Source organism: Rattus norvegicus, chromosome 10 (genome assembly GCF_036323735.1).
Source record: "Rattus norvegicus strain BN/NHsdMcwi chromosome 10, GRCr8, whole genome shotgun sequence".
Lineage (NCBI taxonomy): Eukaryota > Metazoa > Chordata > Mammalia > Rodentia > Muridae > Rattus > Rattus norvegicus.
The window spans coordinates 19,125,542-19,152,836 of NC_086028.1; the positions used below are offsets into that span (position 1 = coordinate 19,125,542).

A 27,295-nucleotide genomic window follows, 5' to 3' on the forward strand; every position below is an offset into this window, starting at 1 on the left:
TACTCAGTGAGCCACCTTCCTAGCCCTGGAAAATATTTACTCAAGTTAAGAAAGAAATTGGATTAAGCTAGTACAGAAAATAAATGAACACGCTCAAAGTTCATCTTAGAAAAGGTGAGAAGGTGACGGTGATATATGAATGTCTGGAACTGGGGTCTCCTGAAGGGCAGTGGCCTACATGGGCCAACTCAACGGCAAATCTTTTTGTTACTACCTCCCAGGTTTCAACGGATGCTTTTAAAGCACCTACCGGCTCTTGGCCATCCATCCTTTATCTGAAAACATGCAGGAAACCTAACCTGGGTGAAAACAATGGGCTTTCTTTTCCTGGTGTCTAGTGAGTAAGGATGGAGGCAGGTTAAGGTCTTTCTGGTTACTTAGAAGGAAATTTCACAAGAGAATCAAGAGTTTGTGCAGCTATGGACTCGGGGACACAGGAGAATGTGTGTTTCCAGAAGAAGCGTGTCGTGCAGGGTGGCTTAGCAGGATCATCTACCCAGCCTCCTCTTTCAACATTCACTGGAAGTGTATTACGACTTCCTTGTTAGATACCAGTCACCGTGCTGAGTGCTGACACTCCAGACTGCACAGGGATACGATCCAGTATACAGTACAGTACAGTACAGTACAATACAATACCATACAGTACAATACAATACCATACAGTACAATACAATACCATACAGTACAATACAATACCATACAGTACAATACAATACCATACAGTAAATACAATACTATACAGTACAATACAATACCATACAGTACAATACAATACCATATAGTACAATACAATACCATACAGTACAATACAATACCATACAGTGCAATACAATACCATACAGTACAATACCATACAGTACAATACAATACCATACAGTACAATACCATACAGTACAATACAATACCATACAGTACAATATAATACCATACAGTACAATACCATACAGTACAATTCAATGAGACAGGTTACCAGCAGTTGGGTGGAGTTGACTCAGACCATTAGCTCTCATATAGGCCAAAGGAACGGGGAAGAGACTCTGGTTTTGGAGGGAAGTGGAATTGTTATGGTTAGTCAGGGCTTCTTTAGAAAGCCTGATTTAAGCCAAACAATTATTAAGTTTGGGCAACTTACTTAATTTGAACTGCATCCCAGTTTCTTCATCTGTGAACTGTACAGATAGGATTAAATGATAAACAGAAAGAACAATGTCTCTAGGATCTTTAGCCGTCCATCTCCCAAGGGATATTTTGGATGTTTCCAACGTTTGGTTCCTGGGAACAAAGCTGCAGCGAACATGGGTATGATTGCCATGGCCTTGAAAAGTAGGATTCTGTCTTGCGTGCAGCATGAGAGAACTTTGAGTACATCATGCTAAGTGAAATAAGCCTAGTTCAGAAAGACAGACAGCAGATAGTTTCACAGAGAAGAGTCATCTAAAATGGTCAAACCCATAGGAACAAAACCTGGAGTGACTGTTGCCTGGATCTGAATAGGGAATGAATTGCTGTCCAATGGTCATGGAATTTCAGTTTTGTCTTAGTCGGGGTTTCTATTCCTATACAAACATCATGACCAAGAAGCAAGTCGGGGAGGAAAGGGTTAATTCAGCTTACACTTCCACATTGCTGTTCAACACCAAAGGTAGTCAGGACTGGAACTCAAGCAGGTCAGGAAGCAGGAGCTGATGCAGAGGCCATGGAGGGATGTTACTTACTGGCTTGCTTCTCCTGGCTTGCTCAGCTTGCTCTCTTATAGAACCCAGGACCACCAGCCCAGGGGACAGCACCACCCACAATTGGTCCTCCTGTGATCTCTAATTGAGAAAATGCCTCACAGCTGGATCTCATGGAGGTATTTCCTCAAGGGAGGCTCCTTTCTCTGTGATAACTCCAGCTTGTGTCAAGTTGATACACAAAACCAGCCAGTACAAGTGTTGTAGAAAAAAATCTCCTAGAGATCCACCATATAGCAAAGTGGCTATAGCTAACAGTGTGGTGTATAGACACATTTGTGAAGGACGCAACTTTCATACTGTGCTTTTTTACCACAGAGAAAAGGGTTAAGCAAATATATATACATACATATATATATATACTTTCTGAATATTTACATTTATAGAAAATAGATAAAAACAAGAGAGCTAACAAGCCACTGATGTTTAGCAAACAAACAAGAAATGTGTCTAAGAAATAAGGAGAAAAATTCTACCCTATCTATAAAGTTTTATTTCTTAGAACAAAGAGATCCGAAACACATGTGGGCAGCATATTACCTCAGCAAAGAGAGAGGTGCGTGTGCATTACTGCTCATCATCGACTTTTATGATGCTTGAAATATTTAATAGTAGTAGTTAAAGATAAGGTCATGTTTAACCGAGTGTTTGGCACAGGGAAGGGCTCAGAATGTTTCAACCAAACAACACAAATGAAAAATCCAAAGCTCATTCAGAAATCCAGAGCTGGGAGAGTGCTCTCTGGTCAACACAGCTCACAGCTCCCTGAGGCTGGGGTTTCTGGGAGGAAGAGCCAAGACTGGAGGAGAGAGCTAGCACACAAGAGTTACACACCCTAATGTGTGTGCTACTTGGGATCCCTTTGAGCCTGACAACAATGTCCCCTTTTATTCCAAAAATTCTCAAACACCCCTTTACAGTAAAGTCAGTACTTCTAATGTCCATGTACAGTTTCTATAAGAATTGGTAAGTCTTCTAATGCTCCACGCCTGGGACCCATGTGGGCTCTTAGTGAGCGGTTCTGGTGAGACCCTGAGATATGCATTTTCCCCAAGAGCAACCACTGAGAGAGCCTGTGACCTGCTGACCAAGCCTAGGCTTGCCTTCCCCTTTGCCATGTTGAAGGCTCCCTAGGGCAAGCATTATGAAAACAGAGCCTAGTGAGCCAAATAAAAATTCCCGGGAAATGTAAAGACGCATTGAGTTATGAAACACAAAACCCAGTAAAAACTGCAGGGAGTTAGCGAACACAGGCCTCTCTTCCTCCGAGATTAGCTGCTGTTCTAGGCACCAATCACCCTTGGCAGTTTCATGGGCCTCTCAAGGGCCTCCAATAAAGTTTGCTATGTTAACTCAAATTAGTGCCTATTTCATGAAAATCCTAAGTATTCCGTGCTAAAGCCCCACATGGCACCTGTCCTTTGCTTTGGAATTGGAATCCCCTCCCCTGGCTATTTGATTTCCAATGAACCAGGATGTTATATATACTATGTTATATCACACACACACACACACACACACACACACACACACACACATATATGATATACTCCATTTCCAAACTGGGGAAACTGAGGTTCAGGGCTCTCTTGCCCAAGTCAAGATCAGTATTCCAATTCAGGCCAGTGTGGTCCCAAGGTCTACACGCGTCTGTGCTGCCTGCCTCAGGACTCTAGCACATAGGACTTAGGCACTGACTCGTTCCGCTGACATTTATACTGAACATGTCTGGTATAAGCCACACACAGGCTGAGGCTTCCCTGGGGCTTTTCCTGAGTGGCTACATCTAACAAATGCAGGGCCTTCTGTTGTACAGGATTAGCCCTCTGGAGAAACTACCACCGTCTTTATTAGACCAACCGTGCCTGATTTCAAAAGATCACCACGGCTGGGTTTCACAGGAGGAGGGGCAGGGAGGATCATGGGATCCTGACCAGAGTGTCCAGCCACTCCTTGCAATCGGATCATACGCGATTCTGTGGTAATCGTGTGTGACCTCAGCGACAGGTTAAATATATGGGTAGGGGAAGGCAGTGGGGGAGAGTTTCATCTTTACAGTCCTAGGACGTTCATCCTCCATTCTGGGTACAAATCCTCCACTGTGCTGATTTAAGATTACCCATGCTCTTGCCCCACTCTTTGGTTCCCCAGGATGAACCTCAGTGGAGGAGGTGCACTTTAGCTTGCCACTGGGACCTGAGGAAGAGGGGGAGGAGGAAGAGGAGGGGAAGGGGGAGGAGGAGGGGGAGGAGGAGGGGGAGGTAGCTGTTTGTGTCTCTGGGAAAGGAGTTTTAGCAACACCCACCCTCCATAATCCCCATGGAGACAGGTTAAATGGGCACTGTAAGGAGGTGTGACAGAAGGAAATGTCACAAGGTGACAAGACACACCTCCGTGACCAATGGGCAGCAGCCAAATGAAAGCTTTTTTTTTTTTTTTTCTTTTTCTTGGTCGAAAGCAGGGCGAGATACAGTAAAAAATAAACCTCATATCTTCCATCCAGCACATCAGCATCCAGCAACAAACCCTGAAGAAATAATCACAGCCGCGTACAGCCACTGAGGTAAAAAGCAGGCTTGTTTCTGAGCTGCAATAATGAAAACTCGGAACCAACTTAAATACCCAAGCAGAGGGAATCGCTGGAATAAATTCTGGTACCTGCATTCCGCAGGACTCTCAGCAGCCATTAAGAAGCTGCTTTGAGACGGCATTCAATCACAAGGAAAGCTGTTCACAATATGTTGGGTATATGAAACAACTTTTAAAAATGCCCCGCAGGGGTGCTAAATTAAATAAACGGAGGCCTTTAGCTAGAGGGTGCCTCTGTTCTCAAGTTCCCAAGAAGCAAACTACACTGTAACTTGGTGTGCAGACAAGCTGAAACCTAAGAGCACTTCCTTTGCTAGCTTTTGGTATAAATGGCCAGGTTTCAGCCAATCATAAACACCTGAGTTTTAGCCAATCAGAGGCAGCCACTGTGTTTTGCAACATCCAGCTGTAGCCAATCAGGTGATCTCTCCAATTTACTTTTGTATCTGGTTGCTGCTGCCTCCTCCTAACCCTCCTCCCCTCCCCCTCCTCCTCCCCCTCCTCCTCCCCCTCCTCCTCCTCCTTCTCTTTTTTTCCTTTTATTGGATATTTTTTTATTTACATTTCAAATGTTATTCCCTTTCCCCGTTTTCCAGACATAAGCCCCCTATCCCATCTCCCTCCTCTTCTTCTATAAGGGTGTTCCCCTCTCCATTCACCCCCCCATCCCGCCACAACCCCCCCCCCGACATTCCCCTACACTAGGGATCCAACCTTGGCAGGACCAAGGGTTTTTCCTTCCATTGGTGTCCAACAAGGCCATCCTCTGCTACATACGCAGTCGGAGCCATGGGTCCGTCTATGTGTACTTTTGGGTAGTGGTTTAGTCCCTGGGAGCTCTGGTTGTTTGGCCTTGTTGTTCTTATGGGGTTGCAAGCCTCTTTAGCTCTTTCAATCCTTTCTCTAATTCTTCCAACAGAGATGCCATTCTCACTTCAATGGTTTGCTGCTAGCATTCACCTCTGTATTTGACATGCTCTGGCTGTGTCTCTCAGGAGACATCTATATCTTGTTCCTGTCAGCATGTACTTCTTAGCTTCATCCATCTTATCTAGTTTTGGTGGCTGTATATATATGGGCCACATGTGGGGCAGGCTCTGAATGGCTGCTCCTTCAGTCTCTGCTCCAAACTTTGCCTCCATATCCCCTCCTATGAATATTTTTGTTCCCCTTTTAAGAAGGAGTGAAGCATCCACACTTTTGGTCATCCTTCTTCTTGAGCTTCATGTGGTCTGTGGATTATATCTTGGGTAATTCGAGCTTTTGGGGTAATATCCACTTATTAGTGAGTGCACACCATGTGTGGTTTTCTGTGATTGGGTTAACTCACTCAGGATATTTTCTAGTTCAATCCATTTGCCTATGAATTTCATGAAGTCATTGTTTTTGATAGCTGAGTAGTACTCCATTGTGTAGATGTACCACATTTTCTGTATTCATTCCTCTGTTGAAGGGTATCTGGGTTCTTTCCAGCTTCTGGCTATTATAAATAAGGCTGCTATGAACATAGTGGAGCACGTGTCTTTGTTGTATGTTGGGGCATCTTTTGGGTATATGCCCAGGAGAGGTATAGTTGGGTCCCCAGGTAGTACAATGTCCAATTTCCTGAGGAACCTCCAGACTGATTTCCAGGGGGTTGTACCAGCTTACAATCCCACCAACAATGGAGGAGTGTTCCTCTTCCTCCATATCCTCACCAGCATCTACTGTCACCTGAGTTTTTGATCTTAGCCATTCTGACTGGTGAGAGGTGGAATCTCGGGGTCGTTTTGATCTGCATTTCCCTGATGACTAAGGATGTTGAGCATTTTTTAGGTACTTCTCAGCCATTCAATATTCCTCAGCTGAGAATTCTTTGTTTAGCTCTGTACTCCTTTTTTTTAATAGGGTTATTTGGCTTTCTGGTGTCTAACTTCTTTTTTTTTTTTTTTTTTTTTTTTTTCGGAGCTGGGGACCGAACCCAGGGCCTTGCGCTTCCTAGGTAAGCGCTCTACCACTGAGCTAAATCCCCAGCCCTGGTGTCTAACTTCTTGAGTCTCGCTCTAAAAGCCAGCTGCTCACACTCTGACTCTCATTTGGTTTTGAGTTCTGCAGACTCATGAGTTGTCCTTTGCCCAAATGAATGCTGCCACCACCTTCTAAAGTTGTTCATTGTATAGAGGTCTTAAAGAACTGCATGAAAAGGGAGATCTCATTTGAGAAGTGAGAAAGGCTGAGACTGGAGAGATGGATCAGCAGTTCAAAGTCCTTGTTTTCCACAGAACCCAAACTTGGTTCTCATTGGTCATGCCAGAGGCACACAGCTAAGTGTCACTCCAATTCCAAGGAACTGGATACCCTCTTATGACCTACACAGGTATCTTTATAGATAGCAGTGTGTGGTACACACACACACACACACACACACACACACACACACACACATCTTTTTAAAATAATGAGAAAAAATTGTAATAAAAGGAAAATTTTACTATTGTACTGATTTTCCCACCTCTGTACTTTGATTATATCTCCATAATGGTTATGTTTACTTCTGCAGGCAGAAAAAGAAAACCATAATGTTGTGCAAACAAAACAAGTCACAGACAACTAGCGGGGATATGACTGGCGAATATACATATGAGGCCAGCTTCCCCTACTAACCTCCTCTAGCTGCCTCCCATACCTCTGCCTTCCCACCCAGTTCAATGCTGTGGAAGAGTTACAAGGACTCACTATGAGATACCAAACAGGTATCGCAGGGGTTTCCTGGAAATGCAGAAATCCCTGTGCCACTTGCTCTGTTACGTCAGAGGGAGCCTAGTTTCTTAGCCTCTGAGTACTCAAAGGGTCTTCTTAACACGGTGGGTATACTTCTGACCCTATAACCCTTGCTGAACCCATAGATTCCCCCCCGGGGTCACACTGTTTAGAAGAAACAGAGAGGAAGTTGGAGAGCCACCGTATCTGGAAAGATCCCTACATGCAGAGAAGTTGAAAGAGGAAGTGGACTCTCCCAGAGTCCCTGGCAGGAGGGCTGTCATGCTCAGAACCAAGGAACAGAGCTAATCAACTTTTCAATCAGTCTGAGGTTGAGCAGACAGGGAGGAGGTAGGTCGAAGGCTGTGGGCAGAGGTGGTGGACAGGCATCCCCCAGCACGGAAACAGCAGAGAGTCAGAGACAAGTAACTGCTTGGAAGAGTTTACAAGCATGCACCAGCAGCAGCAGGTAGCCATAGCTGGTGTTTGCCCTGATTACAAAAAGCCTGCTTTTGTGTGAGCAGAAGAAAAACTTGTTAGGGTGCTGAGCTAGAAACAGTGGGGAAAGGGGCAAAAGTGGAAGAGTGGTTAGTTCCAGAGACATATAATGCTTGGGGGGGGGTTCTCCAGGCAAAGCCCCATGCCGACCTCCCTTTCCTGATGTCCTATCTTACTTGGTGTAACTTCCTGGCCAAGACCCAACCTTCCAGTGGAGAGTTTTCACTCGGCTATATATGGTACCTATCAGCGTGAGGGAACAAGTTCTGATCATCCACTCCTCCAGCCAGGAAGCCCCCATTGTGCTTGGGTTGGCTCAGCAGCCTGTTTTCTCCCACATAGCTTGATGGCATAGCTTCGTGCTCCTCCTGTTTTCTCATTGCTTGAGAGGGAAGTTAATTGTCTGAGGGTGGAAACTTGTCTGCCTGTTCGTTGCCATAACCTAGTGCTTAGAAATGCACCTTGTAATGCAGTGTGGTTCAACTGAAAGCTCGCCAAACAAACAAACAAATGAGGCATGTGTACAGGGTTAGGTTCAGACACTAGGGTTGAGCCCAGCTTCTCTTCTCACCCTCGGAGGGCTACCACTGGGTCAGGGTTCTGACTGTGAAGAGAGATATGCAGCGCTCTGGGTTTGCAAAATGCCCGGAGTGCAATCGACGATCTAAAGGATTCTTTATTGTTCTATTATTCAGGAGAGGCAAGTTTTGCTGTAGATGGAGTTTAGAGGCCATGTTGGACAGCAATCGTGGAAGCTGAAGAAGCATGCCCCACTTCTCAGGACAGGGAAGAAGAACCTCTCTATCACCACACAGATGGGAAGAAAGTCGGAAGCTGTGCTTAGACGTGACCCCAAATTTCATGCATGAAAAATGGTAATCCTCAAACCACATGCTAGTGGTATTGGACAAGTGAGACCCTTTGGGAGAGGATGGGTATTAAATGGCCTGTGGACTAATGAGTTCACACGTTGCTGTGGGAGGGAATTCCTCAGTTGTAAAGGCCCCCTCTCCCTCTCCATTCTGCTTCACAAAGAGGGGCTCTTTGGGGTTTCCATGCAGCAAGAGGTCACGATCAGATACCAGCGGCACCACGAATTCTGACACCGCCCATTAATGGAAATGGACTATGGCACCCTGTTCTGAGGTCTCTGGATGTTTCTGCGACCAGTCCCTGTGTAGGTACCAGAACAAACTGGGCGTCCGCCACCAATGCTCAGCAGCAGCTGTGTCTGAACGAGGATGATGATGTAGCTGTTTCCACATTCCACATCCCGCACCACCTTCCGGTCTGGAGCCAGTGTCTTTGCATCTTACTGCGCAGACTGCTGGAGGAGAAAAACCAGGTTAGGCGTCTTCTCTTCCTCATGATGCAGTAACTCCTCAGACCTCCCAACTGGCCAGGTTTGCAGAAGAAGAGAAAGCTCAGCCAAACAGGACAGCACGTTCTGGGCAGAGCGGGGAAGGACAGAAAAGAATGGCTAGTGCAAAGGAAGAGGGGACAAGGGAGCAGAGGGCTCATGGAGGGATGGGAGAACCGTACTGTGAGGTACCAAGCAGCAGGGTAGAGTACAGGGTGAGGGCTCGGAGGCCTGGTTTACAGCATGGCTTTGCTGGTCATTCTTGTGCCTTTAGGCCAGTGGTTTCTCTCTCTGAGGACCTGCTCTCTTGCCTCGCCTATGCTATTCACTCGTTGGCTCATTAATTCCAAAATATTTCTTGAATACCCGCTTTGCGATGTTGTAGAATTTGCGGATTCAGCAAGGAACAGAGGGAACAAAAACCACCTTATAATAGCATCATATCATATCATATCATATCATATCATATCATATCATATCATATCATATATCAGTCCTTATAGAGACAACAAATAAAACTAGTAAAATACATCATAAATTGGTCTGGGATAAGAAGAGAAAAACTAAACCAGAAAAGGAGGTTAGGGAACCAATTCTGAAAGGGTGATCATGACAGTTCCTTTTAATTATCAACTGGATACAATCTGATCACCTGGGAAGAGAGCCTCAGTGAGGGGCTGTATAAATCAAGTCAGCCTGTGAGCTTATTTGTGGGAAATTATCTTGATTGTTTAGTTGAGATGGGAAGAGCCACCCATCATCCCCTGCTCTTGGGGGCGCTAGACAGTATAACAAGGAGAAAGCCAGCTGAGGTCTGAGCACCCAGGCATTCGTGCTTTCTCTTGACTGGATGTGGTTAGCAGCTGCTGGTTTGTATCCCTTGGTTTGCCTCCAACAACAGAACATAATCTGATTTCAGGAGCTAAAATAAGCCTTTTCTCATAAGTTGCTGTTGTCTGGGCGGTAACGAAACTAGGACAGAAATCTCTGAGTCAGGACCCACGGAAGTGGGAGAGTGAGCCAGGAGGGCACTCAACCAAGAGCTCCCTAGTGAGAGAGATTTCTAAATGAAGAGCTGCCGTGAAGTGGACTTGTGGGCCTCCATCCTTTATACCCTAGCAGGCCTCCCTGCTTCACCACAGCTCTGTGGCCTTCCCTTCACACATACCTGGTCAGGATGACTTTCATATATGAGCAGATGCTATGACTTCCTGCTCAAAACCACCAAGTGCTCTCCCTATGCTCAGGGTGGGTGGTCAAGTTCATACTGTTCGGTGGTTCTAAAGTTGTTTCTTAAGCTGTTCCCTTCTCCTCTGCTCAATGTACCACTTCCCGGTAACACCGCCTTTGCTGCAAAGTCCTGGGCTATCAAAGCAAATACTAGCCTCAAGTCTGGACACTTTTCCCACAGTGACCCCATGTTGGGCTTCCTGGCTTCTTTAGACAGCACCCATTCAAAGCCCAAGTCCCACCTAAGCCAGCCCCTCCCACCTTCTATCTCCTTGCTGCGCTCTGTTTCTGTGTCCCACCAGTGAGCTTGAGACAGGGGCTCTAATAGATCAAATGTCTACTGTATGCTAGGCGCCCATCGAAACAACCCAGAACCAATTCATCTACTGCATCCCAACTCCATGAGGATGCTCATATTAACCACGTTTTGTGGATCAATTATCCTGAGACCCAGAGAGGTTGGGAAATTTGCTTAAAGTCTCTCAGCTGGTGAGTATCAGTGCAGAAGTCACAATGGGGGCTTCCATGGCCAGTCACCACAGGTGCTCTGCCACAGTGGAAGTGCCCTGCATCTCGGCTGCCTCATGCAGCACATGACTGTGGAACACAGGAGGTATGTGCTGCCAAGGAAGATAGCCCAGAATTCTACTTTACTCTTGTTTCTTTAGACCAGACAGCCAGGCCGGTGGCTAGAGCATCACAGAAACCTGGAGCTCCTATTTGCCCCTTTGTTCTGTCTGTCACACAGGCACGGAACGGCCCTCTGTCTCAGTCTCCTCGTCCTGCTGTTTGGGAAGCATCTTTGGGGTACTAGTTTCACCCCATGGAAAGGTCATGGTCCTTATTTTATACAATCTATGTACATCCTCCCATGTGCTTCAAATCATCTCCGTGAGACTTAAACACTGAATGCAATGTAAATGACCACTCACTGTGTGGTTTAGAGAGTGACAATGAGGAAACGTCTACGCAGATTTAATTCGCTTTTGAAAATGTTCACTATACACTATGCTGACTCTATTGATACCAACCTGTGTATTAAAAAGATTCTCTCTCTCTCTCTCTCTCTCTCTCTCTCTCTCTCTCTCTCTCTCTCACACACACACACACACACACACACACACACACACACACACACACAAAGCCTGGCACAAAGTAAATATAAATGCTAATTAATTGTCCTTACCACCATCACTATTGCCTGTTAGGCCCTTTTAGACCAACAATGTTGTTTGTTTGCTCCCGAATCCCATTACATTCCTTGGCCCATAGCAGATGTGTAACAAACATTTGTTTAATGAATGAGCGAGCTAAACTAAGCATGGAGCTGAACAAGGTTATAGGAGCACAATGGCAGTGGCTCTCTCTGTTGGGAGCCCAGCACGGAGTCTAGCTGAGTGAAGAGTGCCAATTGTCTCATGGGTCCACCGAAGACAGACAAATGGAAGAGAACGTGGTTTCCAAAGAAGTTTCTTTAGATGGGGTAGGGAGGAGCAGTGTCATTGAAACAGAAGCTAAAAGATGCCCAGGGCTGTCACTGGCGCCAATACCGCTTAGGACCCCATCTCTCTGTAATGAAAGCTGTTGGATCCATTTCCCAGGGTACAACTCTAAGCGTAACACTGTGTTAATGGACCTTGTTTGTGTGTGAACAGTCTAGTGACATTATTATGAGAAGCAGATGACAGACACGATGGGAATGATTGTCAAAGAGCTTAGCATGGTGTCCTGTGTCTTAGGTCTTTTAGCCTCATGTTGGATGAGGTGAAAGTTCTGAAAGACACACCTACAGCTAACCTGAGTGTGCCTGCATCGCTCCTATTCCTTGAATAGAGAAGTAGGAAAATGGTAACTCCTTAAGGTTCCCTTTCTTCCTCGTCAAAGCCATGTCCAGTGTGCTTATGTAACTGACAAGTTCATCTGCATGGCCGCCACAGTCAGAGACTTTATCAACTGCAGTTTACCTCCAGTCACCTTGCAGGCATGCGGATGTGAGCCTTGCTTTAAGGCTTAGCACCCTTAGTATGAGTCATAAGTGTGTCATCTTGAGTCCTTCACTGCCCAATTAGGTCATGAAGTTCCTGTTGGTGATTTCAAATCATTCTGGCTTAAAGTCTTCATCTTTCATCAGTCCTCAGTCAGAGTGTCATGAAGCTCCTCCAGTCAAATGGTTTGACAAGGTTTGTTCAGCTTACAGCACACCTATATGTCTGTCCGACTATCTATCTATCTATCTATCTATCTATCTATCTATCTATCTATGATCTATCAATCATCAATCATCTATTATTATTATCTATCTCTCCATCCATCCATTCATCTATCATCTATTATCTCTCTCTACTTATCTATGTCTCTCTATCTCTATCATCTCTCCATCCACACATCCACCCATCCACTCATCTACCCTTCCACCCACACACTCATCTACCTATTTCTCTCTCTCTCTCTCTCTCTCTCTCTCTCTCTCTCTCTCTCTTTCTCTCTCTCTTTCTCTCTCTCCATACACCCACCCCCTACCTATTTACCTTCAGCTGACTGCATGAAGGAGTTACACTAGTCTAAGTTAAAATAGACTGACTCCAAATGGTTGCTACAGAAGCTGTGATGTTTTTAAAGTTTGACAAAGGAGGGAAGGGAAATTCTCCTCTCTGCAAGGATCCTTCCTTAAGCTTCAGAGAATCACAGGGACTTACAACTCATGAGTCCACAGCTGATGGTCTTCAACCAGCGCAGCCTCTTGTCAGAAGGTGACAAGTGTCACACTGCTCACCCTGTAGCCCTGGGTAGTCAATGACAGTACCACTGCAGGCAAATGATCCCTTGGACAGCAGTTCCTCAATGTTTCTCTGCTGAATTATTACAATGCCAGCAGGAAGCAGGCCATCATCCTTACTCTTATCAACAAAGGGTTCAGAGTGTGAAGGGTCTAGATAGTGGACATATGGCTTGCGGAAGGTGGCTATTGGCAAAGAAAGGCAGCATATCCAGAGGCTAACAGGCTTGAGGAAAGGGGAGGTAAGTCCTTGGAGGTGACTCAGTGACAGGGGTAGGTTTCTTTTTCTTCTTTCTTTTCTCTTTTTGGTTAAAGTTAGTTGATGAACCGCTTTCCTGTTGCTTCTATGACGAATCACATGGTCTTAGATCAGCGATCCTCAACCTGATGTTGCAACCCTTTCATATAGTTCCTTGTGTCGTGGTGCAACCCAGCCATAGAACTATTTTGTTGCTACTTCATAACTGCAATTTTGCTGGTGATATAAACCATAATGTAAACATCTGATGTGTAGAATATCTGATATGTGACCCCAAAGGGGTCTCAGCCTACAGGTTGAGAATCACTGTCTTAGAGACTTGAACCCACATAAAGGCATAACTATACAGTTCTCATATCAACAGCCTGATGTGCCTCCTTGAGCTAAAATCAAGGGCTCTTTTTCTTTCTCCAAGTTCTAAGCCAGTGTCCTTCTCTTGGCCTTCAGAAGCTTCTAGACGTCACTTGTGTATGGCCTATGACCTTTTCCTATCTCGAAGATCAGCAGTATTATGTTTCTGTCTTTAACTGTTGAACACAGCTCCCTTTGATTTGCTCCCACCTTCCTGCAAGGACCACCAGGGACGGAACAGCAAGCCAGGTCATGTTATAGACTCCCACTTCATCTCACAGACTTTACAAACGCACAAGGAAGCCAATACTGTTACCTAACTCTCCCCATCCTTGTGGGAAACTAAGGCACAGAGAAGTGAAGTAGATTGCCCAAGACCACGCAGCTGTCATCTAGTAGAGGGAGGGGGGTAGTGTTACTGCAACTCCCTAGCCTGAGGCTTCACCCTTATTAAGTTCTGTCTCTCGAAAGAGATGACAACTTGAGCTTTCAAACTTCTAATGGAAGTAGAGCTGGGGCTGAGAGACTTATCCTTTCAGATCGACAGAAACGAGCTGTACTCATCCTGCGGTCCCAGATTCACCCTGGAAGCTGCCAAAACAGGAACAACGCCCCCTACCTACCCCATCAGGGTTTGTCTCTGTTTAAGGAATTCTGGGCTTGAAGCTACGTAGGTGAGACTTCCTGAATCAGAGAGAGAATACACATGCAAAACGGTTTGACACTGTCCATTTTTTGGCCACAGGATGCGAAGGGGACTGTGTGAGGAAAAACAGATAGCATGCCTGTGACATGAGCTGGAGACATGGTTCAAAGGTTAAGACTGCTTGTTGTTCCTTCAGAGGACACGGGTTCAGGTTCCAACACCCTCTCGTCAGCTCAGAACTGTCTAGAGTTCCCAGTTGCAGGGCATCTAAGACCCCTTTTTGGCTTCTGTGGGTACTAGGTATGCAAGTTCTATATATACATATATATAGGCAAAGCACTCTAGCACATGACAATACGTTTTTGAAAAAGATCTATTTACTTTATGCATATAAGTACACTGTAGCTGTCTTCAGACACACCAGAAGAGGGCGTTGGATCCCCTTGCAGATGGTTGTGAGCCACCATGTGGTTGCTGGGAATTGAACTCAGGACCTCTGGAAGAGCAGTCAGTGTTCTTAACTGCTGAGTCATCTCTCCAGCCCCCAAATACAATTTTTAAAATAAGAGAATACCCGTGGCATGAAAGGAAAAGGGGGAACTATTGGAGGGAAAAGAAACAAGTTGGGGGACAAGAGATTGGCAGGGAAAAGGATCAATTAAAATGATGTGTATATAAAAATGCTAATTATTGTATGCTAATTAGAAAACTAACCATTTTTAAGGGAAAAAAAGGATGCTTTAAAATGAGATAATGCGTAACAATAGTGGCAAGTGGTTGGGGAGACTTGCCCATGAGAATCTGGTGCTTTTATTGGCCTATCCCATTTTATTTAGAGCTGGGAACCTATCTCATCTCCCTGGTTAAAGATCAACAGGAGACCAGTTCCGCCAAGGTAGGATGAGGCAGGGCTCTGAGCCTCCTCATAACCCCTGCTCCCCAACAGCCAGACAGCAGCAACTACTGAGCTCAGAGAATTGAGTAAGTGGCTCCTACATTCTCACGCTCTTCCTGCCTGACTCAATTTCTGCTGACAGGATCCTGGTCTCTCACTAGATGCAAATAGAGTTAGCATTTTCTGGGACAGGCTGAGAGGAGGGAATTCAGCAATGAGAAAGAAGAGGCAGGACAGAGACAAGGTCGACTCATCAGCACCAGGAGGTGGAACAGATTAATGGTACCCTTGCATTGGTATTCTCTAGGAATGGCCCCAAGGCATGCACACTGCTTAGCATCTTATAAGCAGAGCTCCTCTGCTTTCAGTAGCAGCCCTGTTCCCAGGTAATGTGTCTGATCACCCTCTGATGGGACTCCTCGGGAGCTCCGTAGATAAGTCCTCGCTGCAGGATTATTTGTGTTTCCTTTGTATCTGTCTCTAAAGAGAGGCAGGCAGAATTAATCAGCTACTGGGAGGATCATGGCATGCTAGCATACGAAAAGGAAGCATTCACATTGTCTGGGGAAAGGAAATAAACTGGAGACTTCTCTACGTTACATCAGGTGTCGCTCAGGCATGTAACAATAACAGCTCCATTTACCAACAAAAGTACCACAAAGGACGTGAAGTGTTGTTCAGGCCCCTGAAGAAGAGCTGGGGCCGGAGCATGCACAAGGTCCTGGGTTCAAGCCTAGCTCTACAAAGCAAATATATGGTGTACGTACCCACTTGTGATTTTAAAAAGAGCTCCAAGTCAGGCACTGCACTGGTGGGGCTTTGCCATTAGCCAGCCTGTACTCCTCTGTGTAGTTAGTCAAGGCTACCCCCCCCCCCCCGCCACTTATTCCATTTGATATTGTATGAACAAATTGAACGGTAGTGTTCACCTGTTCTTGCAGAGTTAGGGCACTGAGGATACAGACAACAGAACTCAACTGTATCCTGACCAGCAAGATAACCTACTAGAATGATCCAGGGCCTTCACACATCCACAAGCACAGTTTTCAGAATCAGGACTGAAATGGAAAGAACCAGGCAGTGACCCAGGCTCACTTGGGCCCCAGATAGGAAGGTTGGAAGTTGATGATCTTTTTCCTTCCCCAGTTTCCCCTTCTATGCCAGTACCTCACCTCCCTCTCAGGAGCTACATCTCTCTGCTCACAACACACATTTGAAGGACTGACCCTGTGCCTCAGACACAGCATCGGACTCTCTTAGCCTGCTGCCCCTTCTTCTCTAGGGAAGAATATGAGCAAACATAGGGCCTTCGTCTTAGGAGAACTCGAAGGGAAAGGGTTCCAAAGCTCGGTGGATGTGGCTGGCGAGACCTGTTCTGGATGTGAGATTTCTACCCCAGGAAACCGTGTCTTTCTTGGCATCAGACTTGACATCCTACCTCTGGCTCTCGGTGAGGCTTCCAATAAGCGGGTAGTCTTCCTTTGCCTTTCTTTTCCACTTCTTAAGTGGGTACACACACACTGTGGTCCCCTATCGCATCATGGTTGTAAGAGTTTCATGATATAACGAATAGAGAACTACCTGCCATTTCTTCTCTCAAACCATGGAGGCCCTGAGGACGTTGTGGTAATTTCCCAATGTTTCAGCTTCACCTAAAGCTGGCATTAACCCCCCTCCCCCAAATCTTGCTGTTCTTTTTCATCTCAAATCTTCCTTTCACAATGAAGAAGCAGCTGGCCTGAGTTTTGACTTTGTTGCCAGGAGCTTAAATTCCTTTTGCTTTTTATTCTTGGACTCTATTTCTATCCTCCAGCTCTGTCAAGTTCTCGTTTGTCCATGGAAGAAAGCAGAGGTTTCTCACCTATTAAGTAGAGAAGCTTGCCTTCCTTTCTTGTCCCTGCCCACACCCACCCACTCTTCCTGTGCTTGGGGAGTTTCTCTCTACGACATACTTATCTGAGCTGAGGCTAAAGGGAAGAAGAGGAGGTTTGACAGGAAACCCAAATAAGCACTTCCTCCCATTCACCTTTGACATTTGGAGGCACCCCAGCTGAACAACAGAGCAGAGAAGCAAAGAGATTAGACTTAAAGGAGACAGAGAGAAAGAGAGAGAGAGAGAGAGAGAGAGAGAGAGAGAGAGAGAGAGAGAAACTGTCAGCCATGAGGAAGTGGAAAATATTAGCAGTCCTTGCCTTGCCCAAGGCAGCTTATTCAAGTTTTCCCCCTGTGTTATCCATGGATGGAGGAAGTGAGAACGGTGTCCAGGATGAGAGTGGGGAACCCTCAGTGACTGCAGAGACAGGTTATCTGGAGAAAGGCTGGGATGAGGCTGGGTCAGTCCGTTCTCACTATCTCCTATTCTGCAGCCCCAAGTAGTGCTGGGAAGGACTGAGCCTCTCTTTGTGGCAATGGCTTGGGGTCCTGGCCCTTGTTCCCCGCACTTTTTGGAAGGTGCCATCGTATGGGTATCATGTGCCCTGCAGCTTCCTGGCTCCTCGTGCTTTTTGTCATTTAGAATGATCCCATGCAACAGGTGCCATCTCTATTGCCTGCTTCTAAGAATGGTAGGAAGAGCTTCTCTCATCCTCTGCCTTAACAAGATCAACGCATCCTCATGTATGACGTCCCTGCTTTCCTCTCTTCTCTGGCCCTGATATGACGATTCCCCAGGATCCTTCCCCCACAGCCACATATAGGAGCAGCAGCTCCCTAGTCTCTTTTAATAAATGGCCATTTTTCTCATGTCTCATGGTCATCACTTCTGCTGTGGGTAGAGGGAGAGAGGTGGGTGGGTGCGGTATCTTTAGGCTTGGTGGTATGAGGAATGGAGGAGAAGGAATGAACCGCCATTGTTTGTCCCTAGGTTCTAACACATTGCAAGCATTGCTTCCGTTCCCACAGCTTCTCGATTTCTCTTCTATGAGCCCCCGCCACTGGAACTGGCTCAATGCTGTCCTTGTGGTGTTCTTACATCATGAGACGTGTGGTTGGTGCTCTGTGTCTACAGTCTATAACCAAGTGTTCATCCAACAGCAGATGGGAAATGGTTTTAAAAATTGGATCCACCCTTTCCGTGGACAGAGTTTCTTTTCCTTGCCATCGTTCCCTAAACAGCATAGTGTCACAGCTACACACAGAGTCGGTATTGCCATTATCAGTCATCTAGAGATGGCTCAAAGTATATGAGAGGCTATATATGTGTTATGGAAAGGAACTATACCATTTTATATAAGGAACTCTGACAGATTCTGGAGCCAATCTCTTCCCTTGGTTAACCTTTCAACTTGCTTCTTCCAAAGCACTAGTTGAGGGTGAGTGAGGCAGGCTAAGACTGGTTGTCTCTTCGCCAGAGTATCCTATTCTTCCGATGCTGGGCCTTTGCTAGTCCCCACCTACTTCTCTGCTTCATGCTCACACTCAGGAGAACAAGGCCTTGACACGAGCCCAGTTCTTGTCATTCTGACTCTGCTGCCATCCTGGGCTAAGCGCAAAGGCTTGCCTGTTTTTCATATAGAGAGACCTAGTTTGGGATAAGTGAGTTGACACCTGGTCACAGACATTTCCTGGTTTCCTGAAAGCCGTTTTGTTTATAAGAGCTGCCCTGCCTTGGAAGTCTCTAGAACACTTTGGCCAGACAGAAGAGATGTGAAACCTAAAATTATTGGGAAATCACCCAGGGTGGGAAAAGTCTGTGGACTTGATCATCTTCTCTCTCTCTTCTCTCTCTTCTCTCTCTCTCTCTCTCTCTCTCTCTCTCTCTCTCTCTCTCTCTCTTTCTCTCTCTCTCCATTGGATAGGGGACACATTGGAAAAGACATTTCAGACCAGTAACTCACTAGCTTTTGGTGGGCCCCAATCCATAAACTGTCCAGGCTCTGCAGACAGGCCTGGAGTGAATCTTAGTGAATCTTATCTCCATTCTGGGCACTGGCAAAGCATCATAGACCTCTGAGGAGACAAATGACAAAGGACAGTGGCTCTTGATTCAGGTACATTCTGGACAAGACTGGGATGCACAGCCTCCTGGAGGCAAGAAGGGAGCAAGCAAGTGTGTCTCCACGCTGACTTCATTGCTCTCTTCCATGGTGTAAAGGTCTCAGCACACTGGAGGGGCTTCATGTGCCCTTGCACCTCTACTACATTGATTGTCATTGTCCTGGTCCCTGGCTACCATGGCTACATTGTTACTTATTACTATGGATTGCTCATCTTGGTCTCTTCTTTATTGAATGCTTTCCCCCCCAAAGGGGTATAATTTCAACAATACCTTTACTTTATCTTCTACCTTTCTGTTGTTTTTCAACCCTAAAGTTTTTAACCCTAAGTTTGGTGAATAATATTAAAAACAGGACATCCCCCAACACACACACACACACACACACACACACACACACACACACACACACAATTGCTTTTGCTTTAAAGGATGATCTGCAATGTTTCTCTTCACAGAATTTATTTTGACTTTGATTGATTGGTTAATTGGTTGATTGACGATTGATTGATTGGGGTCCAGAATTTTCACCTCTCCACTCCACTCTCCAAGGTCAGACATAAAGCCCAGTTCATTCTATTATGTCTTTTTTACTCTACTTGAAAGTGACTTCTCTCTCTTTTCTAATGGCTGCCATGCTGTCAAGTCGAAAGATGAAGGAATGTCTCTCCCTCAGAAGGGAGCTTTGGAGCAGCAGGACATTGGTCCACTGAGCATCATGTGACCTACCCAGGCACCTCCTGCGGATCACCATTGTGGAGGACATTCAGGGACTGGGACTGTCACTACATCTGCATCTCATTTAAGCTCACAATCAGTAGCTGAGACAGCTACTAGAGGCAGCAGGGCTTCCTGTAGTACATAGAAGAAGAGCATATATGACTAAAGCTACCCTGGACAACCCTTCAGGACAGCACCTCAGCTACCAATGGTGTATTATTCAAACATTGGAACAGAGAGCTATGCACACATGTACATTCCCATATGTGCAGTCATGTATGTACACATACATAAATGGAACACCGGCTAACCTGCATTTACGGGTCGCCTTATTGCACCAAAGTATGCTTTTAACCTCAGGTTGCACTCACTGCCAAGGATTGTTTCAGTCTGTGAGAAGTGTATAGAGTCTGAGGCTGGAGGAGGAAGCAACTGATCTCCATCTCCTATCTCCAGACAATATACTCTTTGTCTAGACATATGGTAGAATCAGTAGCAAATGCCATATATGGAAAAAACAATGGAAGACAGACTATAAGGCAAGGAAGCAGTGTATAGAAGGTGCGTCATCAATAGCAATGATTGTTTAAACTTTTAATGCTTACACTTGCCTAGCAAATGCACCAAAGTTTTATGTGTATAACCCTTCTGTTTCCTTTCCTTGCAGATATGGAAACCATCTACTTAGACTGTCATTCCATGCTCAAGACTACAGTGCACAATCATTCACATCAGAAATGGAGCTGGTCCCTGCCCTGTAGCAGCCTTCACCGTGACTCCTTGCTGCTAAGAACCCAGGCATCATAACACAAAGAAGCAACTGGAGGCCACTCAGCTTTCAATAAGAACAAACTGGTGGGGAAGGAGGTCAGAAAACATTGAAAGAACCATCTTCCTTCTCTTATAGTTCACTAATAGATGAAATTATAGATAGTTTTAGGAAACTGTCAAAAAGAGATTCTTATCTGCAAAGACTCAGCCAAGCATAAATATGGTGTCCAGCTTTGGGTGTCTGTAATTCTAATGGGAAAAAAACATACTTGAGTTTAAGTCCCCTTTGCTGTTCATCCTGCTTGGCTAGGGTGTCTGGGCCAGTGGAGAGTTACCATCTCAATCTCTCTCTCTCTCTCTCTCTCTCTCTCTCTCTCTCTCTCTCTCTCTCTCTCTCTGTGTGTGTGTGTGTGTGTGTGTGTGTATGTATCTATTTCTGTCTCGCTGTGTCTCTGTGTGTGTGTCTATCTCTGTTTCTGTCTCTGTCTCTCTGTGTCTCTGTCTCTATCTCTGTGTGTGTCTATCTCTGTCTGTTTCTGTCTCTCTGTCTCTGTCTCTGTCTCTCTGTCTCTCTCTCCTCTCTGTTTCTCTGTCTCTCTGCATTGTGAGTCCCCAGAACTGTCCTTCCTTGTTTACTTATTTAGAAGGCAGCAGAGGAAGTGGTAAAGGAAACTAGCTGAGTCGTTTTCTGAGAAGAGACCATATTTGTTCACAGGGGAAGCCGCTGCTTTTGGGGATCTGGCTACAGCAGAAAAGACTCCTGCTCAACAACGGTGTTCCTGACGGTAGCTGGAAATCAGAAGAACCAAGGACACCACTGAACTCTGGATCTGGGCTTTTTCTCTGTTCATGGCTGCAGCACCTCTCCCCAGTTTGTGAGCCTCTCCCTGAATAGCAGCCATGGCCTTGAAGAATGTCCCCTTTCGCTCAGAGGTCTTAGCCTGGAACCCAGACAACCTTGCTGATTATTTCAGGAAGGTGAGTCTTTCCCTCTTGTGCTTCTGGTTGGGCTGGTATGCCTTCAGTTGGGTGGGCAGAGACTGGAGGTGGAATCTGGATAGAATGTGGAAGGCGTACGGGATAGTTGTGGATACTAGGAGACAGACAGACATTGCTTTCTTGGTAATGTGTCCTGAAGAGAAAGATGAAGGAGGGGGCCCTCAGCTGCACAAGTCCCTTGTACATACCACCTGTGCATCCAGTGCTTTACAGACTGTGTCTTGCCAGACACAACCCACTGTCATGGGAGTTCAGTGTTATCTTATTAACAATCTACATTGACAATGTTGTGTCATAACGACATTATTATTTTGCTCAGCTGAAAAGTCAACTCAGGGAGTTTAAGTGGTTCAAAGCTCTTAGGTCCTCTGCAATCAGGTCGGATTGGAGTCATGCCTATCCAGCTTTAAAGCACATGCTCTGGATTGCAGAAGCATACTGTGGTAAAGACTACTCACTAGAAAGGGAGATGGGGAGTCCTGGGGTAGGAAAATGAACAGGCAAGTCAGGAGGGAAGGACAGAGAGCTGGATGAACACTAGTGTTTTTGACATCTAAGGTTCATGACCCTGGAAGAGGGCTAGAGTCTCTTTATTGGCCAGAGTCTCACTAGAGCTTTATGAGAATCCTGGAAAGCCGTTCAGAAAGCAGACATGAGCCCTAAGATAGTTAGGGACACAGAAGACAAGTTCAGCAGACTTAGAAGTCAGGCTGGACCAGAGTTCTATTGTCCTGATTTCCAGGATAGAAGGAGTCCTTGTTAACTGTTAATGGGGACCACATATCTGCATAGGCATATCCCAAGCCATTAAACTCCTCTTGGGCACCCATGCCAAAGAGGTAAGAGATCTTATGAAAGACATGAGCTTCTATTGTTCATATCCCTGTATGCTGTCTTCATATTCCACTAATATTCCAGGCAGTGATGAAGATGATGTTCTAAAGCTAAGATCACAGACGTCATCTACTTTGACTCCTATTTTTCTAAAGAATAGAGACCCAAGAGGATAGAATAGGCCCCTTGGGGCATATAGTCAAATCTGTAATCTTTACAGCGGTTCCTTCCCAACCTACAGTAGAAAATGTGAGCATTTTGTACTGGGTGTGGCATGGCAAGAACACTGTGCACAGATCCTGCTATTTGCCACCTTTTGTGAATCTCATTTTGGTTACTTTTCCCTCCAATAAGCTCATCACAAACTTTCCACACTGTGGGTGGAGATGTGATTAGGCAATTGACTTTTGAGGTATGTTTTTGAAATACTTTTCTCAACTAGGAACCAAGTAAGGTAGGGCAGAAAGGCACAGTTTGCTGTGGCTCAGTGGAGACCTGAATTAGCTCAGTAGAGCAGAGAGAATGGGGATTGAAAATTAAGGCAGGGAAGTCTGTGGAAGAATCAGGAAACACAAAGGGCCCCATATTCAAGTGTAACTAGGGGATTATGTAATTCCACAGTGCCACAGATACTGTGTGGGTCAAGTTCCCTTCTTCACAGGGCGGGCCTGTGGTAGAAAGCCACATCCTAGGGATAGGCTTTGTCTTCTGGAGGGAAAGAAACAAGGAAGCCAGGGGTAGGGCAATTGGCAATTCTAGAAGGACCATTTGCCTACCAGAGACACAGAGACCCTTCAGACATCCAGCTCATCAGTCCCTAGAGAAAGCACTCTGTGCAATGACCACAGAGTCACTTAAAGATGCTCTTTGGAGATGAGTTGTACATGTAAATGGTTGACCAGCAAGTGTGATTTCTACAGAAGGAGTAGGGTTGGGTCATTGTGACTTCTAGCCAGCTTTGGAGTCAGACATGTTTTGGATTAAATGTACTCTTTCCAGCTAGCTTAGGGACTTCTTTTTGTTGCCTCTCCTTTGTGTACCTGAACTTTCTAATCAGTGAAAGAGAGGCATGAACAGTAACTAACCAGATGAGATGGAGGTGGAAAGGAAATGTGTGGGAGGCATTGAGTTCTATGTTCTATTGTCCTGCTTTTATAACCACCCCCTGCTGGGGAAGCTCAGACAGCCTAGGGAGACTTTGTGTCACATTGCCTCCGATATGTGTGTCTTGCCCTGCATTTGGGATAGAAACCATGAGGATTAAGGCCATAGTCTACTCATTCTTAACTCCTCCAATTGGTTTGGTCCTGGTAGGAGAGCATTCCTGGGCCATTTAGATAGTCACTGGCTTATAAAGTCGTGTGTTCCAACCCTGTTGGGTTTCTACCTCACCATGTGACCTTAAGCCAGACCATTCTCTCTGAGCCTCAGTCACCATCACCTACAAAGCTGAGTAACCACTTGATCAGTGCCTATCAATCCTGAGTGCTAATCAAAATTATTGAGGTACTTGTTAAAAATACAAATTTTAGATCCCAAAACTCAGTTCTTATTGGACTACATCAAATTTCCAGGTTCAAGGCTAGAACTCTAGCTTTGGTTTAGAGTCAAAACCAGCACTCTACAGAACCAGCAATTCATCTGAGAGTGATCACAGCAAAATGAACTAAAGGAAGCTGGTAGTTCCAAGAGCCTGCTATACACCTGGCATGTGGGTCAAGGAGATGGCAGGGTATTGCAGATGCTATCTGCTCTGGACATTGACCTAGAAATCAGCTTCCTTAGTGCAATGCTCAGTCTGCCCTTCCAAACTAGGAGGTGACAACAATCGTATTTTAAAATTATTATTATTGAGACAGGTCCTTGGAGTATAGCCCAGCTGGTCGGTCTTGGACTGACAATGGTTTCATCCTTCAGTCTCAATCTCCTGGGTGCTAAGATTATAGGCGGGTGCCACCACACCCATCTGTTTACTTTTTGTTTTTTTTTTTTGTCATAAGATACTGATTTTAAAATTTCCTCCAAAGAAGGTCGAAATGTTTTTGAGAAGAATCTAAGGTCCCCAGAAAAAAAAAAATATTTCACCTTAAATATCCCAGATCTCAATCTTGGAGGTATTTTAGATGTGAATTTTTGTCAATGTGAGGTCAGTGCGTGCCACAGTCATAGGTTAGCTTTGAAAACTAACTGAGACCTAAAAACACTTACTTCTGTTAATTTCATCACTGTGTTCTGAGAGTCTGACTTCAACAATTTACCCTACATTAAAAAAATAAGTAAATGGGGGTTGGGGATTTAGCTCAGCGGTAGAGTTCAGTCCCCAGCTCTGAAAAAAAATAAAGAAAAAAAAAATAAGTAAATGAATGACCACTGTGAGGTGCACAGTATCTGGATGGTGTATTCTGCTGGCTCCTGATTACACACTGTGTGCACTTGAGTAAGTGACATTGTTACTTGAAGACTACTCTTCATTGAAACATTAAAGCCATGCTCTGAAGCTGGGTTGTCACCTATGTCACCTTCCACTCATGCAACACTCTCTCTTTCTCATCCTTCACCCACAAAGCTTGGGGATGAAGTGCTATACAGCTGGTTTTGGGCCTGCCACACCCAGGGCTAACTAGTAGCTGCACACACAGAGCACCCAGGGTAGGGTAGCTACTGACCTCATTGCTGAGCTGGCAGCCTGGGAAATAACCTGAACATTCAGTGGTTAAAAATTATGGGAGTGATTCAGTACACAGATATTGAAAACAAGTTTGTCATGGTACCAGACAGTGCTTATGTTGTTGTTTTGGGTCATTTAAGAGAAAAAAATCACCATAACAAGACTGAATGTGAGTTAATTCCTTCATCATGCTCAGAAATAGTCTAGGTTATTTAAATGGCTGAAAGAGTTACCAAGATTATCTTTGGGGGCAGAAGACAGGAGCTGGCATTTCGTTTCTTTTGTCAGTTCCTTTCTGCTCTCTTGACTATTATGTGGCCATCCTTCTTGAGCTTTAAAGACAATGTCTTTTCAGAGGTACTGGTCCCAAGGACTAGAAAGCACAATTTCTCTATTTTAGAGAGTCCAAGGGGGTCGTAAAAGCATGGCTAATGTGGGAACCAGGTCCCTCTGTTAGACAAAGGATAGGAAGGGGCTGGCTATCCACAAGTACCACAAATCATTAGGTTCAGGGGAAGCAAGTTGTGGGGAGGCATGAGAGCCTGTGGCACTGATGGCACCTTGCTCTTCTCTGTGCAGCTGAACTACAGAGACTGTGAGAAGGCTGTGAAGAAATACCACATTGATGGCGCTCGGTTTTTGGTAAGTTCTCTCCAGTCTTACACATTGAAACCAAGAATATGCTGTGCTTTGTCTAACGGCTGCAGGGTCAACTGGTCTACCTAGTCCCTATTGTTCACGTCTGTGGCCAATGCCCCACAAAGCCCTTTGTTTTGATTAAAGAGTTGGTAAGTCTTTCACCAACTCTCAGTGTCCTGTTTAGGAACCTTGTCAGCTCTCACATAGACAGCAAGATATACCCCAAAGACATACTGAGTTTAACCACTCACCCCAATACATACAGAGTTGCACTTTGAAATTCCATTTAACTGCCATGCACATTCTGAGAAGCCCAAAGTAGGTTCCAGGAGATACCATGAAGAACTGAAGATTTTTAGTCCTTGTTGCTAATTCTGCATATACTTCCATTGAATGGACTAAAGGCTGACCAACCCTCTTCATCTCCATTTTCCCCTAACTACAGAATGTGCACACTGACTGTGAAACATGCATATGATGGCGCTATCCCAACTCTAATCCCACAAACTTTAACTATAGGCCTATGGTTCAGGTCCATATTGAGTCCCTGCCACTAAAGGGAAAGTGGTCCAGTTCTGATGAAGGCAGAGAAACTTGGCTACCAGGGAGGTGGCTTTCAAATTGTATGTCAATATGTCATAGCAAAAATCTTGCTATGAGACTTAAAGCTAGTTGAAAGGGACCAAGAAGTCACATGCTACCGCTTGCTACACAGCACAACCATTCATGTCTTACATACATCGCTGCTTTATACCTGCTTTGGTTGCTTTAGTGATGGTAAGCTCCTCCTACCACCTGCAATCTTCCTCCCTTTTCTGTCAACTTCTGAAGTCAGAGACGAGTTCTTTTTCCATCCAAATCATGTCAGAAGCTTGGGACAGAGACAACATTAATATAAGACTTTTGCCTTCATGAAATGTTTTTAGCAGAATGATAACTTCATAAAGGCTTTTAACCATCTCATTTACAATCGAGGAAATATATGCAGAGGTGTGAGAATTTTTTGGCCTACATCACAAATCTAACTTGTTTAACTCAAGGCATGCCTTTAGCTTAGTCTTATGGTGTGTAGGGTTCTAGCAATGGTATTTGTTCTTACTGACCTCTGAATGAACGGAATCTCTTGAGTTTTATTGTTGCTATTCTTGTAACAACACTTACCCTGTATATTTCATTCTGATGCTTTAGCACTGAGAAGAGGAGAGACATACTTTGAGTAAAGAGGAAGGGCAATATCTTTGAAGAGGGTTGTTTTGTGGTTGCCCTGCTGCCTTGGCTAATCTTGATTAAGCATTTGTCCCCTGTCCATAATTCCTCTTTGCTTTCACCTCTGATGACTGAACAAGTGTGAAGGGTCACAGTTAGGGGGAATAATAATGGCACTTCTCACCTCTGTGACTTCCCCCGCAATACCCTATGTGAGTGTCAGGCCTGAACTGACTGATAAGATAATTGTTTCCTTCCTTGAGAGATAGTATCTGTCTCCTCTGTTCCAATCTCTGGGACCTGTAAGCCCTTCAGAGAAACCAGCACAACCCAACTTACCCTGTGAACAGCATGGAGTGAAAAGGGGGCAGGAGGAGCCAAAGAA

At 45.2% G+C, this 27,295-nt stretch overlaps 1 protein-coding gene across 1 annotated transcript in view; it reads left to right on the top strand.

Annotated features, from left to right (window-relative positions):
* Positions 1-21,304: 21,304 nt before the first annotated feature.
* The window catches only part of Lcp2 (lymphocyte cytosolic protein 2), a 46,905-nt gene continuing 40,914 nt past the window's right edge, over positions 21,305-27,295 (top strand). Inside the window, exons 1-2 of the mRNA NM_130421.2 lie at positions 21,305-21,542; positions 25,645-25,707. Coding sequence (NP_569105.1) covers positions 21,465-21,542; positions 25,645-25,707 — 141 coding nt within the window. The 5' untranslated portion in view covers positions 21,305-21,464. The remainder of the gene's footprint in view (positions 21,543-25,644; positions 25,708-27,295) is intronic.